Genomic DNA, 16,735 nt, shown 5'->3' with positions numbered 1-16,735 from the left:
ATAGGTGTTATTTTACTCGCCCTTTGTACTGTTCAGCAGGCAGAAGGCTAGTCAAGGCATGGCAATGACTGGAATAGATGTTACTGAGGCTGTCATTCTCAGGATAACAAAATGGCACAGTGGTTAGCACTGCTGCCTCATAGTGCCAAGGTCCCCAGTTCTGGTCTTCAGTGACTGCCTGTGTGAAGTTTGCACATTCTACTTGTGTCTGTGTGGGTTTCCTCCGGGTGCTTCGGTTTCGTCCCACAGTCACAAAGACGCGCAGTTAGGTTTTTTGGCCATGCTAAATTGCTCCTAATTGCCCCAAAATGTGTAAATTAGGGGGATTAGCTGGGTAAATATGTGGGGTTATTGGGATAGGGCTGGGTAAGATGCTCTGTTGGAGAGTCAGTGCAGACCTGATAGGCCAAATGGCCTCCTTCTATACTGTAGTGATTAGATGAACACAGTAAGAAGTCTCACAACACGAGGTTAAAGTCCAACAGGTTTCTTTGGTAGCACAAGCCACAAGCTTTCAGAGCGCTGTTCCTTCATCAGGTGAGTGGGAGTTCTGTTTACAAACAGGGCATATAAAGACACAAACTCAATTTACAAAATAATGGTTGGAATGCGAGTCTTTACAGGTAATCAAGTCTATTTAAGGATGAGATGAAAACTGGCATTTGGCCTTTCCTCCCATTACATCACAACATTGGCACATTGGAAAAAATATCAGACTGTTCAGGTTCATGAGATGCAGCCACTTGTGGCTTCCTCCAAGGAACAAGTTGCTAATTGAGGAGGATTTATCCGTCTTGTGATTTTTTTTGTGGGGTTGGAGAAGACGATCACTTCCCTTGATACAGGTCTTCAGATTGCAAGAAGCACTACAAAAGGAGAAAGAAAGTCACATCCAGATACCCAGGTTTTAGGAAAGAGCAGGTTGGCTTCTTGAGTTTGTCGTGACAGAAATTGGTTTGTGGAGGCCACATCTGAAGTCCCAGGACTGCCTGCATCCACCAATGTTTGCCACTAGATGGAGCCCAGGACTTCTATGTGAATTCAGAAGTGGAACTCGGAACCAGGAGCAACTGAAACAGACTCTGGGTAATATGATAAGCATAGTAACCTGGTGTTGTCAGGCTTCTTAAAGTCCAACAGGTTTATTTGGTGGCACAGGCCACAAGCTTTCAAAGCGCTGTTCCTTCATCAGATGAGTGGGAGTTCTGTTCACAAACAGAGCATATAAAGACACAAATTCAATTTACAAAATAATGGTCAGAATGTGAGTCTTTACAGGTAATCAAGTCTTAAAGGTACAGACAATGTGAGTGAGAGAGGGTTAAGTACAGGTTAAAGAGATGTATATTGTCTCCAGCCAAGACAGTTAGTGAGATTTTGCAAGCCCAGGGAAGTTGTGGGGGTTACAGATAGTGTGATATAAACCCAAGATCCCTACTGAGGCCGTCCTCACGTGTGCGGAACTTGGCTATCAGTCTCTGCTCAGCGATTCTGCACTGTCGAGTGTCGTGAAGGCCGCCTTGGAGAACACTTACCCGAAGATCAGAGGCTGAACTCTCGTGACCGCTGAAGTGTTCCCCAGCAGGAAGAGAACACTCTTGCAGCATATCAGGTAGACAACGTTGGCCGAGTTGCAAGAGTATGTACCATGTACCTGGTGGATGGTGTTCTCACGTGAAATGATGACATCCATGTTGATGATCTGGCACATCTACCTGATATGCTGCAGGAAAAGATGTCCCAAGGCATGGTACATTGGGTGGACCATGCAGACGCTATGACAATGGATGAATGAACATCGCTCAACAATCACCCGGCAAGAGTGTTCTCTTCCTGTTGGGGGACACTTCGGCAGTAACGGGTATTCAGCCTATGATATTTGGGTAAGCATTCTCCAATGCGGCCTTCACGATACAATGCAGAGTCGCTGAACAGAGACTGATAGCCAAGTTCTGTGCACATGAGGATGGCCTCAACCGGGATCTTGGGTTCATGTCACACTATCTGTAACCCCTATAACTTGCCTGGGCTTGCAAAATCTCTCTAACTGTCCTGCCTGGAGACAACACACATCTCTTTAACCTGTGCTTAATCCTCTTTCCACTCACATTGTCTGTACCATTAAGACTTGATTACCTTTAAAGACTCACATTCCAACCATTATTTTGTTAATTGAGTTTGTGTCTTTATGTGCCCTGTTCGTGAACAGAACTCCCAGTCACCTGATGAAGGGGCAGTGTTCCAAAAGCTTGTGGCTGGTGCTACCAAATAAACCTGTTGGACTTTAACCTGGTGTTGTGAGACTTCTTTTTGTGCTTACCCCACTCCAACACCAGCATCTCCATATCATAATACATTAAGAACAGAGGATGGGAGCAGAGGCAGATTTACAGTGAAACACATACTGCCGAGGCACAGAGCCCACTGAATGGGGGGCCTCCACACTGGGCCACTGCACAAGGCATCAAATTAGAGGCCGATTGCTCTGCATTTGCTGATGGGCACACGAGATCAGAAACAAGAGGTAAGGGGGTGAAGTTTGAGAATCAAGCCATGAGGAACCACCAAACAGACAAGGTGAGCATGTTGGTGCTGGGTGCCCCAAATCAAGCCACGGGGAGCAGACAAGCAGAGGAGTGGACCCAGGCCTGAAACAGGTGCGCAATGAAGCCCCAAGGCAAGGGAGAGGTGCGGCAGCCATGATGAGCGAGGCAGGCTGCCTTGGGCATTCCAGGTGAGTGAGATTGTGAGAATGAGAAAGTGTGAGTGGATGGGGAACGGTAGGGGAGAATGTGAGGGTTGGGGGTTGAATTACAGACATGCAAGGAGGGAGTGTGTGTGAGGCTGGGTTTGTGGGGTGAGGGTGGGCAGGGTCAAGATGCCCTGAGGTTGGGAAGGGCCCAAGAAATGAAGGTGAATACATGGCCCCACACACTGAAAACCTGCTTCTGATTGGGAGGCATGGCTGAGGCCAGGGTTTTCGGGGAGGGGTGTCAATGCGAGGAGGGGGTGATATTCAACTGGGTGTGGGGGTGGGGAAGGCAAGGGTGCAGGGAAGAGGGACTGACGATGGAAGAAGAAACACCGTGGAGAAGGTCATGTGAACAGAGATGTCACAGTAATGGAAATTTGTAGCAAATGACACTAAAGTGAAATTGGCAACATGAAATGGAATATTGATGCTACTTTATTTCTGATGTGAACGTGAAAGAACTTTAAGTGAACATTAAGTGAGGACTTGCAACCTATAGAAGGCACAGTCTTAAAAAGGTGGCTCACCACCACCTTCTCAAGTGTAATAAGTGCTAAGCTTGTCAGCGATGCCCATATCCTGTCAATGAATAAAAGGAGTAATTTGGCCTAGTTCTGTGCAGAATGTGATTGAGGCTAGGAATACTGGAAAGTGGTAAAGAGATGTCATCTTGTGTTGAGGTAGCGAGTGAATTGAAAAGCTGTACTCACCCTTGCCAGACTTGACAGGTCATTGAAATGCTTCCTATACGAGATACAGGATGTGGCAGTGATGTTCCTGGAACTGACGATCTGGACAATGTCTAGCTCTACATGGTAGGCTTGATGCTCAATACCCACCCTCCATTAGCATGAAAAAGAACATCCCTCCTCATTCTGACCTCTTCCAGCAGGGCCTACAAACAGGCCTCGGAGAACCTGATGGCTTCCTTGCCACTCATGCTGCCCCAGTTTCTAGCTGCAGCTCTCTGACAGCCTTGCTTAAAGATATGGGATGTCACATCAAATGGTGTTTTGCCTCTGATTGACTTGGCTCCAGAGGTGGACAGGATTGTCATTAATTCAGATGGGAAACTCACCAATGAGAATATAATGAGGCTCCATTGTTAAAATACCCTGACCTGTTTATTGCTGCATCCGTTGAGTTTTAGATTGACAGCTGGGGCTTCAATTTCTGCTGGCAACAATTTTGTGGTGACCAGGAAAGGGTTCAGGTCAAGAGGCTCACTTGCCCCGATCGCAACAGCTAAGGTCAGACCCTGCAAAGTGTTTACTGGGGTGGGTGGGCAGGTTTCAGAAGCTCTCCATGTCACTGAGCAAGAAAAAGACAGGACTGGCCACAGGGGCAGGCCAAAAAGCCAGGAAACCTCTTCCAAGTGAAGCTGGAGGATTATTAGGGACTTCAGGGCAGCTTTAAAGGTGAGTTAACATTGAGCCAGGTCAGTAAGGGGTCAGGGGGTGTGGTATAGGCAGGGAGAAACAACTCCTTGGAAGGTCCAGGAAGCTCACGTTTGTAAACACTGGCAACGAGGCTCAGACCTGTTGCTGCCACTTGCAAAGGATTGTGGAAATGTTTGGAAAGAAAAGGTGGCAGAGGTAGGCTCACTCCGGGGCTGTCCCGCCTTGGTTCCCAACTCAGCTCTGCCAATTGAGAAAACTGATCCGATTCCAGCACATAGTGGGGCCTTCACCAGGAATACTCTTGTTTCCTGGCAACCTGGTGACGGAGGCAAGATTGTGATGCAAGATAATTCCGTACTCCCAGCGGGAGAATCCAGCCCTCTAGTGTTAGAGCTTTAACACATTCCAGAGTAATAATCAGGCCTCCAAAATCCCAGCCGATTCAGAGATAAAACCTGAGCTCTGAGCTGATTGAGATATATAAGGGAGTTAAAAGAATGAAAAAGGTAGGTCTTGAGATACTAGTTTAAATTCATTTAATCATAGAAACACTATCAAGTCTGCAATGACTCTCTGACTGAGTATTTAATGCAGGCCCATTCCCCCACCCAACCCTAATCCATCTAATCTACACATTTTGGGACACAAAGAGGCAATTTTACTTTGGCTAATCCATCTAATTTACACATATTTGGACTGTGGGAGGAAACTGGAGCACCGGAAGAAACCTTCATGGACAGTCACCCAAAGCTGGGTCCCTCAAGCTGTGAGGCAGCAGTGCTAACCACTGTGCCGCACAAAACTGCAAGATGAGATCAAGGGAACACGGTTTCCACCAAATAAAAGGGAAATTTAAAACTAAGGTCAAGAGAAGATCCATTTTTCATATTGGAAGTTAGTTTGGATTATTTTAACAAATAGCTGGCACAAAGCACAATGGAATGAATGCCTTCCTGCTCTGTGAATTTATATGATTTGATAATCAACATATGCAATGGGGGTGAAAAAGGTAGGATTCTTTTTTTCAGGAGGTAACTGGATGCTGCACAGGCACACTGTATTCCCCTTCTGAATGGATGAATTAAAATAACCAGAACAGCCTTCCTCATCTGTAATGAGTTTATGAATTGTAAAGATCACATTAACTCAACATCCAACAAAGCTTATACATGGGTTAAGAGGATGCAATGATAGGCGAGATCAATATTTGAAAGCTCTGTATTCCGTGCACCATCATTTTGCTAAGTCTTACTCACCCTCAGCCTTCGTCCAAATATGGTGATCTGTCCCCTGGTTTGTTCTTTCCGCTGTCTCCATTCTACTAAGTTTAAACCATTCTCAATGGGCAGGGTAACATTGCGTTTTCCGACAGTAGGATTTACAGTACCACCCAGGAGATGAGGCTCTGTTTGCAGTGCAACTTCCATGCCATTGGCTAGCATAAGCCTCAGCGAACCATCAGCTCCAATGTGATATCCATTTCGAACTTGATCTAAGAATACAAATGTTTCACCTTGGTCAACATCCCAAGAAAATGACATACGTCACACATAGAAAAATAGAACATAGAAGCAGGAGTAGGCCATTTATCCCACCAAACCTGCTCTGCCATTCATTTTGATAATGGCTGATCATCAAAATCAATCCCCTGATCCTGCCTTCCACCCTGGTTACAATGTGTCTCCTCCAGTTCTGTGGGTTCCCATATTGTTGTACAAGTGCAAGAACCTCCATCCACCCACTTACAAGGCAAATGATGGGATGGCAATGAGGTTGGTTGGGGGCTTCCAATGTGGAATATTCCTTCTTCAGCCCATGGATAAGAACCTGGTGAGAAATATAATGGGTTGGTTTACAAGATAAATGTCATTTGCTTATTAATGCTTGGGGCAGTAGAGTGCTGCCAAGTGCAGAGTCGAGTTCTTGAAGGAGTTTGCCACTTAAATGTTGAAGAATTAGCAGCAATTTTGGTCCCAAGGCCTGTGACCATTGGGAATCAGAACGAGATTCCCAAAATGATTTAACGTCGGACCTGTGTCATTTGGATGGGATTTGAATTTGGGTGCCAAAGTATAAAGGACAACATATAACCTACTACACCAATCAATTCCTCATACAATAATACTAGTGTTTCTTCTACGAAGCATCATAGCCACTATACCTTTCTATCCTATAATAGTCTCAGTTTTTAGTGATATTTGGCAATAATGTTCTTGTTGATAAAAATAGGTGAGATTGGATTAGTTATCCATCATACACTGAGGGTGGGATTTTCTGGCCATGCTCACCCCAAAATTGGAAAATCCTGCCTGAGGTCAACAGACCTTTGTATGCTCTGCTCCTTGCCCACTATGATCCCCGTGGCAGGCGGGACAGGAAAATTCCTCCGTGTGTGCGCATGGCCAGTCAATCCAATAAATCCTGTTTTCCTTCATTACCAGAAGTTATAATTGCCCACTTGCCTTCATAAGACAGTATGTATTGTCTGACTCATTGAATCCCTACGAGTAGAAGGAGGCTATTCAGCCCATTGAGTCTGCACCGACTCTCCCAACAGAGTATCCCACCCAGGCTCTATCCCGATAACCCCATGTGTTTACCCCACTAATCCCCCTAACCTATACAATTTGGGACGCTAATTTAGCTTGACGAATCCACCCCTGGAAGAAAACCCATAGGAAACCCACACAGACATGGGGAGAATGTGCAAACCCCACACAGACAATCAGCCAAGGTCAGAATCAAATCTGGGTTCCTGGCACTGAGAGGCAGCGGTGCTAACTGCTGTGTCATCATGCCGTCCCCTGTGTCAACATGCCATCCCCACCCCCTCTCATTGGTCATATATTTGGAGATCTCAATAGGCAAATAAACATACAGTTAGAATAAAATGAAAATGTAGTGTTTAATTGCACATAGTAAGAAAAAACAAATAGGAGGAAATAACTAACAGACTCCATAACAATCAATGAACATACCTTGGACAAGGGTATAGAATGCACCTGCTGCTGACAGATTAGTTGTTATTGTAACATCATCTTTACTTGATGTTTCCACGTGTACTTGAACTGAGTTGTCAATTTCCCCATGGAAGCTGTAGATGTGGCCAGTGGGAAAAGTTGCATTGATCAAACGGCCATAACTATCATACCTAAGTGGAAAACAATTGTGTTCGGATTTATACAGCTCCTTGACTGAAAAAACTTGAGTTTTTAAACTACAGTCAACAATACTTTCCATGTAACATTTCACCAACAAGAGTCTCCAATTTTTACTGGACATTCCGACTGAGACTCTTTTGGTCAGCACATCTTAAAAATCAGGCAAGTAGGAGTAATTTTTGCTCGAGCAACAATTAGTAATTAGATATGCAATGGAGAGGAGAACTTCTATATTAGAAACTCAAAGTCAATAAATCACACCAATAAATCATTATTTATAGTCACTGAGCAGTGGAAGATTTTCAAATGAAGCATTTGAGACACACCCACTGAATTAATAAAAGAAGGACCATCTGTCCTGAGGGAAGAGTCCACAGTGACTATCTGGGAACATTAGATTGAACCTAGGGAATTCAAAACTTGCTGAAAAAAAAACAAATATTAGCCAGAAGACCAACCGTCCTTTGCCAACTTGATCATGTTTCCATTTCAAATGATTTTAGTATCTGTATGTTGACAAATCTCAGCAAAAAGCATTACCAGCTCAACTGAGTTACTTATATTCTTGATACTTTCAATCCCCCATCTTTAATAAAATGCTGGTTATGGGAAAAGATGTTTTGCTTTCATAAATATTGGGTGTTATGCTAATTTTGCTGCATGATTTAAATTGAAGTGTTTAGGTCCAGTAAGGTCACTCCTGAGACGTATTAAGCACACATATTAATGTGATGAAGATATTGAGGTAAAAATTCCACTGAGTCACCTTCTAAAGAAGCCTGAGGTGCTCAGTCCTGGACACCTCTCTGCTGATCATTTTCCAAAGCCGACCTTCAACAGAGATTAGGCCCCAACCAACATGTGTAACTTTTAAGTGGCTGCTGGAATGACTGAGAATGGGCCAGATAAATTTAACAGTGGCCTGGGCACATATACTGATTGGGCATTGGTCACCCCAATGTCAAATTTGTCAACATTGTGCCTGTTTTATGCCTAATTTCTACCCCTTTGCATTAATCAATATAACTGCTCTGACAATTTTTAGAATTGAGAAATTGCAGAAAGCAGAGATGCTGACCAGTTCTAATGCTCAGAACTCTGTTTTTTTTCACCCTGTAGAAGAACATGCATAACTTTGAGGAGAGGCAGAAAGCTCAAGGTGTGGGGATTAGGCCAGGAAAGCTGTGTTTGCGGGGTGGCGCAGTGCGAGGCTCGCCTCCTTTCAGCAGGATCACTGTGACCAATCCCTCTGTCCTTGTGTCTGAGGAGAAGGCGGCTGATACTGTTGCTGGTGTTGCTCCAGCTGCTGCTGACAGTATTGGTGTTGCTGCTCCTCTGGACCCTCGCCAAAGGTGCAAGGTAGAACCGCATTAACTACGACCACACTCTGATGAAAACTGATAGCAGGAATTTGCAGCTGATAACTGAAATGCAGGACAAATAAATTGACCACTAACAAGTTAAAAAATCACTTGTCAAGTGGTGGAAGCACTCTTTGAGAATGAGTGCAGTGAGCACCTGCTTCTCAACTGATCAAAGGTTTCTGAGCGAAGCACTCCTTGCTATACAATCGACTGGCTGACAGTGGGGAGCTCCTGACAGCTCAGGCGATGCACTGGCTGTCTGAGCCAGAATGGGAGGTTAAAACAGGAGCTGATGAACTTTTACAAATGATAATTACTTACAGTCATAGACTGAGATTTTATGGCCTCGCTCAATCGGAGATTGGAAAATCCCACCCAAGGTCAATGGACATTTCCATTGTTCGCATTCCGATTCCATGGCAGGCAGGATGGTAGAATTTCGGTGATACGATCCATAGAGCAATACAGCATGGAAACAGGCCCTTCAGCCTAACCAGTCCATGCCAACCATGGTGCCCTCCAGCTAGTCCTAATTGTACGCTTACCTAACAGCCCCAAGCAATGTTCCTGCTCTCCTGAGTGAAACCAGGAAGAAGACAGGATGATGTTGGGATCCGGACCCAATATTTCTTCTAGGAAATTTAATTCCTCTTACGCGCCTAAGCCCGCCTCTTTGCACCTGTTAAAACTCCAGCCCCTTACTCCAACCCCAACCCCTCACTATCTCCTGTAACGGCAGTATTGTTGAATGTGTAGTAAGGGGGCACTGTTCCATCCACTTTCAGATGATTTTTGCATGACTGATTATTGAAAGCTTATTTCCTATTACTTATTATTTTAAACCATGTATGATCAGTGTGTGATGTCATTTTATTCCACAGTGAAAGATTTTGCCAAAAGCAACTCTTTTGTCCATTTACAGATGTCAATTATGATCAAAACGAATTAAACATTAAATTCGTTTGAAGTGTAGAAAAAAGAATGATGCTCAGGGATATAAACCAGAGTCATTGTTGAGCAAAGAAGTTAGCCCTAGTGTGTTAGCATGGCTATGTAGATGAGAAAAAGCAAAAAGTTACTGTCTAGTGAATAAAGCCTGCAAGAAAGGACTGCATTACATCCCTTAGTTTAACTATTTGTAACATAATCTAAATAACAAATTCCAATAGGACAATTCTCCCATTCCGCTGATTTTTTAGTGTAGCGTGGTGGGAGATTTAGGTGGTGTTGGATTTACGTGATTTGTGCTGGGCGCCCAGGCACGTCTCCCAGCGCCAGATTTCCAGAAATCGGCTTGGAGCTGAATAATGTCTGCACATGTTAATTTAAATATGTTATATTTATGGGTGCCCAGGACTGAAGTCTCCAAGCCTGCTAGTGCCTCCGCCCTGCCAGGAATATTTCATTCTTTCACTCCAATGGGGATTACAATAGTTCCCCACTAATGGGGAGCTGGCAGTCTGACCCCACTGATGTGAAGGGGGACAAATGGGCGCCCTCAGAGGGTTAGGTGGTGTGGGGGGGGGGGGTGCACCATGGTCATTGGCACCTTGGCAGTGCCAACCTGGGACCCATGGCACTGTCCATTGGGCAACGTTCTAATGCCCAGGGGCACTTTGGCACTGTCCATCAGGCATGGGACAGTGCCAACAGGGCAAGGCCTAATGGGGGACAGGGCCTACGGGGGGGGGGGGGGGGGGCAACCAACAGGAGTGGGGGGGGGGTCCCGCTGCCACTCTACAGTTGGGTTTTATGCAGGAAAGAGAGAGGCTAGCGATCAGGGCTGGCCATTGGGTGTGGGGGAGGGGAGTTCAGCCTGCTGGGGAGGTGGGAGAGTCAGAGCTGCTGGGTTGGGGTGGGCGGTTGGATGTGTTGATCAGGAAATCAGGGCTGCGGGAGTGGTTAGTGATCGAAGTGGGCGTGAGGTGGAGGGGGTCGAGACTGGCGCAGGCATTCTTGTGAGGTCGGCGATCAGGCCGTGAGGGGGCTGGCGATGTGGGGGACATGGGGCTAGCCAGCTATCGAGCTGGCGGATCAGTGCATGCGCAGTCCGTGCAGTGCCGTGCTGCCGGCCTCCCAGGCAGGAACGGGCTCCACCCACTCTGTATCTGATTCACACAAGGGTGCTCTGCAATACTCAAGAGTGTGGGAGATTCTCCTCTGAACTCCCAGTGAAAAAAAAAACGTGATTTATTCTCGTGTTTACTCAAATTTGACACTTAGGATTGTTTTGGGAGAATCGTTGCCCCCCCCCCACAAGATTTGGCAGTTTACTTAGTTAGAAAACGCACCACACCACCTCTTTCTATTTTGTTTTTACTCCACCTTCAAAGGTGAGGAGTTTCTGTTATTTTTCTGCAGGCTCGAACCTGCTGCATTCTGAGCAGCTTTTTGATAACATTTCATATTGAAATTTTATGAGACCAATATTAACTCATTAATCATTCGATTAAAAGAAAATGAATTACAAAATCAAAGTGTGCTTGATCAGTCAGCTTTACCAGCTTTGACATTATAAACTAGTTGCTTTCTCAGCTGTAACATCGCTTAATGAAAACTATATGTCTTGATTTTACAAGACCTTCAAACAGGCTTAACAGATTTCTCATTTGAAAAGATTGTTTAAAATAACTTTATAGCAGGTGGCAATCTTCTGTATACCAATTGACGTGGTTGGAACAGCAATAAGGAAATTTCTACTGAAAATTTAGAATTAAATTTAGGAGCTGTTTTACCTCCAAGAAGAAAAGTTGCAATTTAAAATCTAGTTAACAACAAAAACTAGTTACATCAGGTTTCCAAAGACAACTATGGGGCGGGATTTTGCGGCCACACTCGCCCCAAAACTGGAAAATCACACCCGAGAGTAGTGGATTTTTCCATGGTCCGTCCCTTGCCCACTACAACTCCCACAGTGGGCGGGACAGTAAAATTTGCCCCATAGTTTCAGTCATCAATTTTGACAAGTAAGATCATATGATGAAATTCTGCATTTCAACATCCAAGTCACAAATGCCAACTTGCAATCTTAGCATCAGCCCAATGCTGCTATAATGTGCTGACAGTGTCTTTCCCTTGCTCAGTGGTCTCCTGGGCAAAATTAATATTTAACTGAACATCAATGGGGAGATTTCTAATGGAGTTGTTTATTGTTAGGTTTCACGGTTAAGATCAGGGGATGGCTCACACTTGTGTGTTGTGAATAGATTGGAGAATCTCTGTAAAGGGACTGAAATTATAAATACCCTGCTCTGCGACTGATTGAACAAAATTTGTTTATGTTGAAGATATCTGCCAAAATGTACTCACCCTTTTGATATAAACAAAATATGTATACTTACTCGTAAAAGGTGGTCCATCCATTTTCATTACTTTTGGTTGCCATGAGACCAGTATTGCCATGATATGTCATCATGGCCAGCTCATGTCCCTGGGTAGACACACTCTTCAAAGCACTGTTTGTACCTATAGTCAACCAGTAAACTTGCCCATCTGGCACTACAAGCCAGAGTGGCATTCCAGTGGCATCCCGTCGAATATTTAGTAAGTTTCCATTGTTGTCTTTGATTGTGCTGATGTCTCCATTTCCAGTGTATGTGATATTATAAAGGTAATCTCCGGTGATAAGGCTCTGGGTATATAAATGGCTACCGTTGAGGGTAAATAAATACAGTTCTTGATCAATGGTTGAAGCAACTTCGTAGAGATTCTGAGAATTGAGGAATGGCCTGTTTTTCCGAACAAATCTAATACGGATGTTCCCAAGATCTGCGATGTACAGTTCTCCCTCAGGACATACTGCCAGGGATGAGGGGGCATTTAGTTTTGCATCCTTTGCATATCCATCATCACCTGAGTAACATTCACAGTTGGCATCATTTTTGCAATCACAACCCGTTGGTGCTCCAGCAACTAGAGATATTTCGCCATTAGTTGTGACTTGGCGTACACGATTAATTTTCTTCTCGTCCGTTTCTGCAATATACAGGATTCCATTATGGGAAATGGAAATAGCACTGGCCGACTCCAGAGTTGAGTGCACTGCCACCTTGCTCAGCAGGAAGTGATCAATTCCAGGCACTTGGCAGTGCATTGGGCGTCCAGCCACAATGCGAACTTGGTGATTTTCTGAAATCTGAAGTACCACATTGTTGTCCAGCACATAAAGGGAATTATCCATGGGATTCACTGCCAGATCAGTGGGCCACTCCAAACGAACCTGAGGGCAGAGTGTTACAAAATCAACAGTTTTTATTCATCGCTGACTTCATTCTGAGAAGTGGGACAGGAATACAAATGTCGATGTTGCTACAAGTGGTCATAAGGCTCAATGGACGCTTGCAATTTGAAGAAATGATTTAATGAGTAAAGTATTCAATAAGAATTCCTAGTTTGGCCTAAACAGATACAAGACCTAAATATATAAATTAAACTGGAACACTATTGTGTCATTTATATATGACACCACTAAAAATGCATTAAAGACTCTCCTCTCAACTTCTCACAACAGAAAGCAACACCTAAAATAATGGAATCTCAACAGTACAGAAGGAGGCCATTTGACCAATCTAGCCTATGCCAACAACAAACCCTCCCACCAGGCCCTATCCCCTGTAACTCCACGTATTTCCTGCTAGTCGCCCAGACACCAAGGGACAATTCATCATGGCCAATCAACCTAACCTGCATGTCTTTTGGACTGTGGGAGGAAACCGCAGCACCCAGAGGAGACCCACAGAGACACGGGGAGAACATAGAAACTCCACACAGAGACTGGAATTGAACCTGTGCTCTTGGGCCTGTGAGGCAGCAGTGCTAATCATTGCATCACCGTGCAATATGGTTTCATTAAGTCATCAATCTGCAAAAAAAAATTCATCCCTTTGTAAATATTGGATTTCTCACTTTTTCTTTGTCCATTTCATAAGGAATACTAACATAAACTGAAGAAACTGGAAATATTCAAAAAGACAGATTCTTCATTACTTGCTGGGAATTCCCAGCTTTTTCTGTTTATATTTCAGACTTCCAGAATTCCCATTATTTGGCTATCAGAAATACTGAGCAGGGTTACAAATAATAATTGTAATCTATAACAATCTTTCTGATCTCATGGTGAAATTTTATGTAGGGAGAAGGCTGAAATTCTCCATTTTTTTTCTAGTTTCCACTTGTTTTCCATTGTTGAACAATCAAACAACTTGAAAGATTCTTACTTTTAACAGCCTACACTGAGTGCTGACAAGACAATACTTATTATTTTGAACTAATGTTTCACATAACTGATACAGCCCCTGCTGCTTACATATTGACACAATACTTCAGTCAGCTCATGCTTAATGATTCAACTTTGGTTAAGTTTGGACTGCAACATCTTAACCTTGTTAAAGAAATGTCTCCAATGAGACAGATAAATTATGAGAGAGGGATATAGAAGCAAATGAAAATCTCACTTGGATATATTTTTCATGAAAAGAAATGGGGTTTATGTAAAGGAGATGTGAAATGAGCTTCACCTTATTACCTTCCTGCCAATTAGGAAATAGCACCATAATAAATGAGGTGCATTCATCACAATGTAATATGCATAATTTCCCTAATATTTACATTAGCATCAGAAAGCAAATTTCCTTTTTAAAACTAGTGAACTTTCAATATTTAAAACCCATTCCAATCAAAGCTGCCTTCTAAAAATTTCATGGCCTGTGATTTCACAATGACCATTGAGATATAACTGAATGGTTTTTTTATTCTTCCAAAAGATAAAAGAATATTCTTGCTCCAGTTAACATGGCAGGGAGCCCAAATTGAATCTTTTCAGTGCACCACTTCCATCTCAACTTTATTTACCCTTCCCTTGCCACAGTGACAATTCTGTAACTTTCATTCTTAAGTGTAACAGTTAATTGTGTTCAAATGAGGAACAATTGGACCATCCTTCATGAGGGGATTATTTTTGCATTCCAGGATGATCCTCATTTAGCAGACAAGAACCTGACCCAATAGTGTTTTATGTTGGCCAGTCAAATCCAGCCTTGGATTCCTGCATTGCTAAACTAGTGGTCCGCCATATCCTTTCAAGCTTGTATCATTTGGACTTGATGCGAGGGGCATACCAGAGTGATTGGTGGGCGAATGGCCAGGGTAATGGTTTTGTGGGAAACTGGGGCATCAAAGAGATGTGAGTGAGGTTGAGCAAATCAGTGGCTAAAGAAATGTGGCAAAATAAGCGTCAAACATGAAGCAGTTGGGATTTTTAAAATAAATTGGGGGATAGTTTCTTCCAGGAAGGAAGACAGAGTACAAAGTCATCTTACAATGAATCTCTTTTAGGTGAATAATATTCTAGCATTTCTACTTGTGATGTTTTCATTTCTTCACAAAATGGTTTCTCCTATCTCAACTGTGCCTACATTACTTAAAGAAGTTCATAGACATTACTTCATTTTAAAGTGATTAGCTATTATCACAAACACATGCATGCAAGCTTGAAAAAAACAGATTAACTACTTACAAGTAAATTATGTAAAATCATTTGATTAAAAAAAAATCACTGCCTCATCCATGATTATCTCCACTTGTTCTGCTAACTCTAGGCTCAACATCATGTACCTACTCTGACTTAACCCATGACGTACAGACAAATGTGCAGCCACTGGACAGTTTAGGGTTAGAATTTCGCCAGGGTTTTTGTTGAGCGTTTGATGTAATTCCAGTGCACGACTGGCACAGTGTGGGCAGCAGATGGCACAGTGGTTAGTACTTCTGCCTCACAGCACGAGGGACCCGGGATTCCTGGCTTAGGTCACTGTCTGTGTGGGGTTTACACGTTCTCCCCGTGTCTGCGTGGGTTTCCTCCGGGTGCTCTGGTTTCCTCTCACAGTCTGAAAGACATGCAGGTTATGTGCATTGACGCAAGCAGGCACCGTAGTGTGGCAACTAGGGGAATTTCACAGTAACTTCATTGAGTTTTTAATGTAAGCCTTATTTGTGACTAATAAATAAACTTTACTTTTACAAACTCCAGAGAATCAGTGTAAGTTGCCATTTCTTACCATTTCTCTAGGGTTGAAGATATGGTGGACAACTGGGAGAAATTGGAAATTCCCACCACTTAATCTTTTAGCTAATATTCTCCATTATTCATCCTCAATTAGTCCATAAATGATGAAACTGCAAATAGATTGTTTGCTTCAGAAGATTACACTGCATGACAAACATACTACCTGGGAAATATCCATCACTGAGTCACAGCTGAGAGGCCGAGCTGATGTTAGGTCATTAGAACCAATCACAGAGGAGATGATTCCATTCTGATCAATCCGGCGAATCATAGTTCCATCCACAAAGTATATCAGACCAAATTTGTCGACAGCAATACCTAGTGAAGGAAAACAATGCATAATCCAACAAGTAAGGGTTAGGCACAGACCACATGCCTTTTTTCTGTTGATTAAACCAACTTTCAAATTAGAAGGGGATTGACAAGAATGCTCAAACTCATCATATTTCTGCACGTGTTAACATAGTGACAGATTAGTTATATTGGTTAATATTTTATGAAAGCATTTTTTTTGCAATGATTGCAGGAAATACTGAGTGGAGCATCTGTAGGGGGAGAAACAGAGTTAACGTTTCAGGTCAATGACCCTTTGGCAGAAGTTTTGATGAGAGGTTATCGACCTGACATATTTGGTGGGATGTTACAGCTTCGCTCGAGCAAGACCTGAAAATCCCACCCAAGGACAACAGACATTTCCATTGTCCATCCCTCGCCTGCTCTGATTCTGTGGTGGGTGAGACGGTAGAATTCTGGCAATTAGCTCTGGTGCTCACTTTCAGATGATGCCAGACCTGCAGAGTACTTTCAGCTTATTGCAGTTTTTCAGCATCCACAGTAATTTGCTTGTCTTCTGTCATGTTTCTCTTGCACAGGAGTTCCCACACAACATATTGATATTAAAGGATTCTTACACACACACACACACACACAACACACACACACACACACACACACACACACACACACACACACACACACACACACACACACACACA

The 16,735-nt window shown here is 43.5% G+C and overlaps 1 protein-coding gene across 5 annotated transcripts in view; it reads right to left on the bottom strand.

The window, feature by feature from the left end:
- Positions 1 to 16,735, bottom strand: part of tenm4 (teneurin transmembrane protein 4) — a 582,746-nt gene that overhangs the window by 22,970 nt on the left and 543,041 nt on the right. For all 5 annotated transcript variants that reach the window (XM_080197086.1, XM_080197087.1, XM_080197090.1 and 2 more), the window contains 4 exons: positions 15,904 to 16,058; positions 12,019 to 12,896; positions 7,131 to 7,303; positions 5,409 to 5,644 (listed from right to left, as the gene is read on the bottom strand). In XM_080197086.1, the coding sequence (XP_080053212.1) occupies positions 5,409 to 5,644; positions 7,131 to 7,303; positions 12,019 to 12,896; positions 15,904 to 16,058 (1,442 nt within the window). The remainder of the gene's footprint in view (positions 1 to 5,408; positions 5,645 to 7,130; positions 7,304 to 12,018; positions 12,897 to 15,903; positions 16,059 to 16,735) is intronic.

This window comes from Carcharhinus amblyrhynchos, chromosome 10 (assembly GCF_965287045.1).
Source record: "Carcharhinus amblyrhynchos chromosome 10, sCarAmb.v2.hapA, whole genome shotgun sequence".
Lineage (NCBI taxonomy): Eukaryota > Metazoa > Chordata > Chondrichthyes > Carcharhiniformes > Carcharhinidae > Carcharhinus > Carcharhinus amblyrhynchos.
The sequence above is the reverse complement of the archived record's forward strand: the minus strand, read 5'-3'. Positions and strand labels throughout refer to the sequence as shown.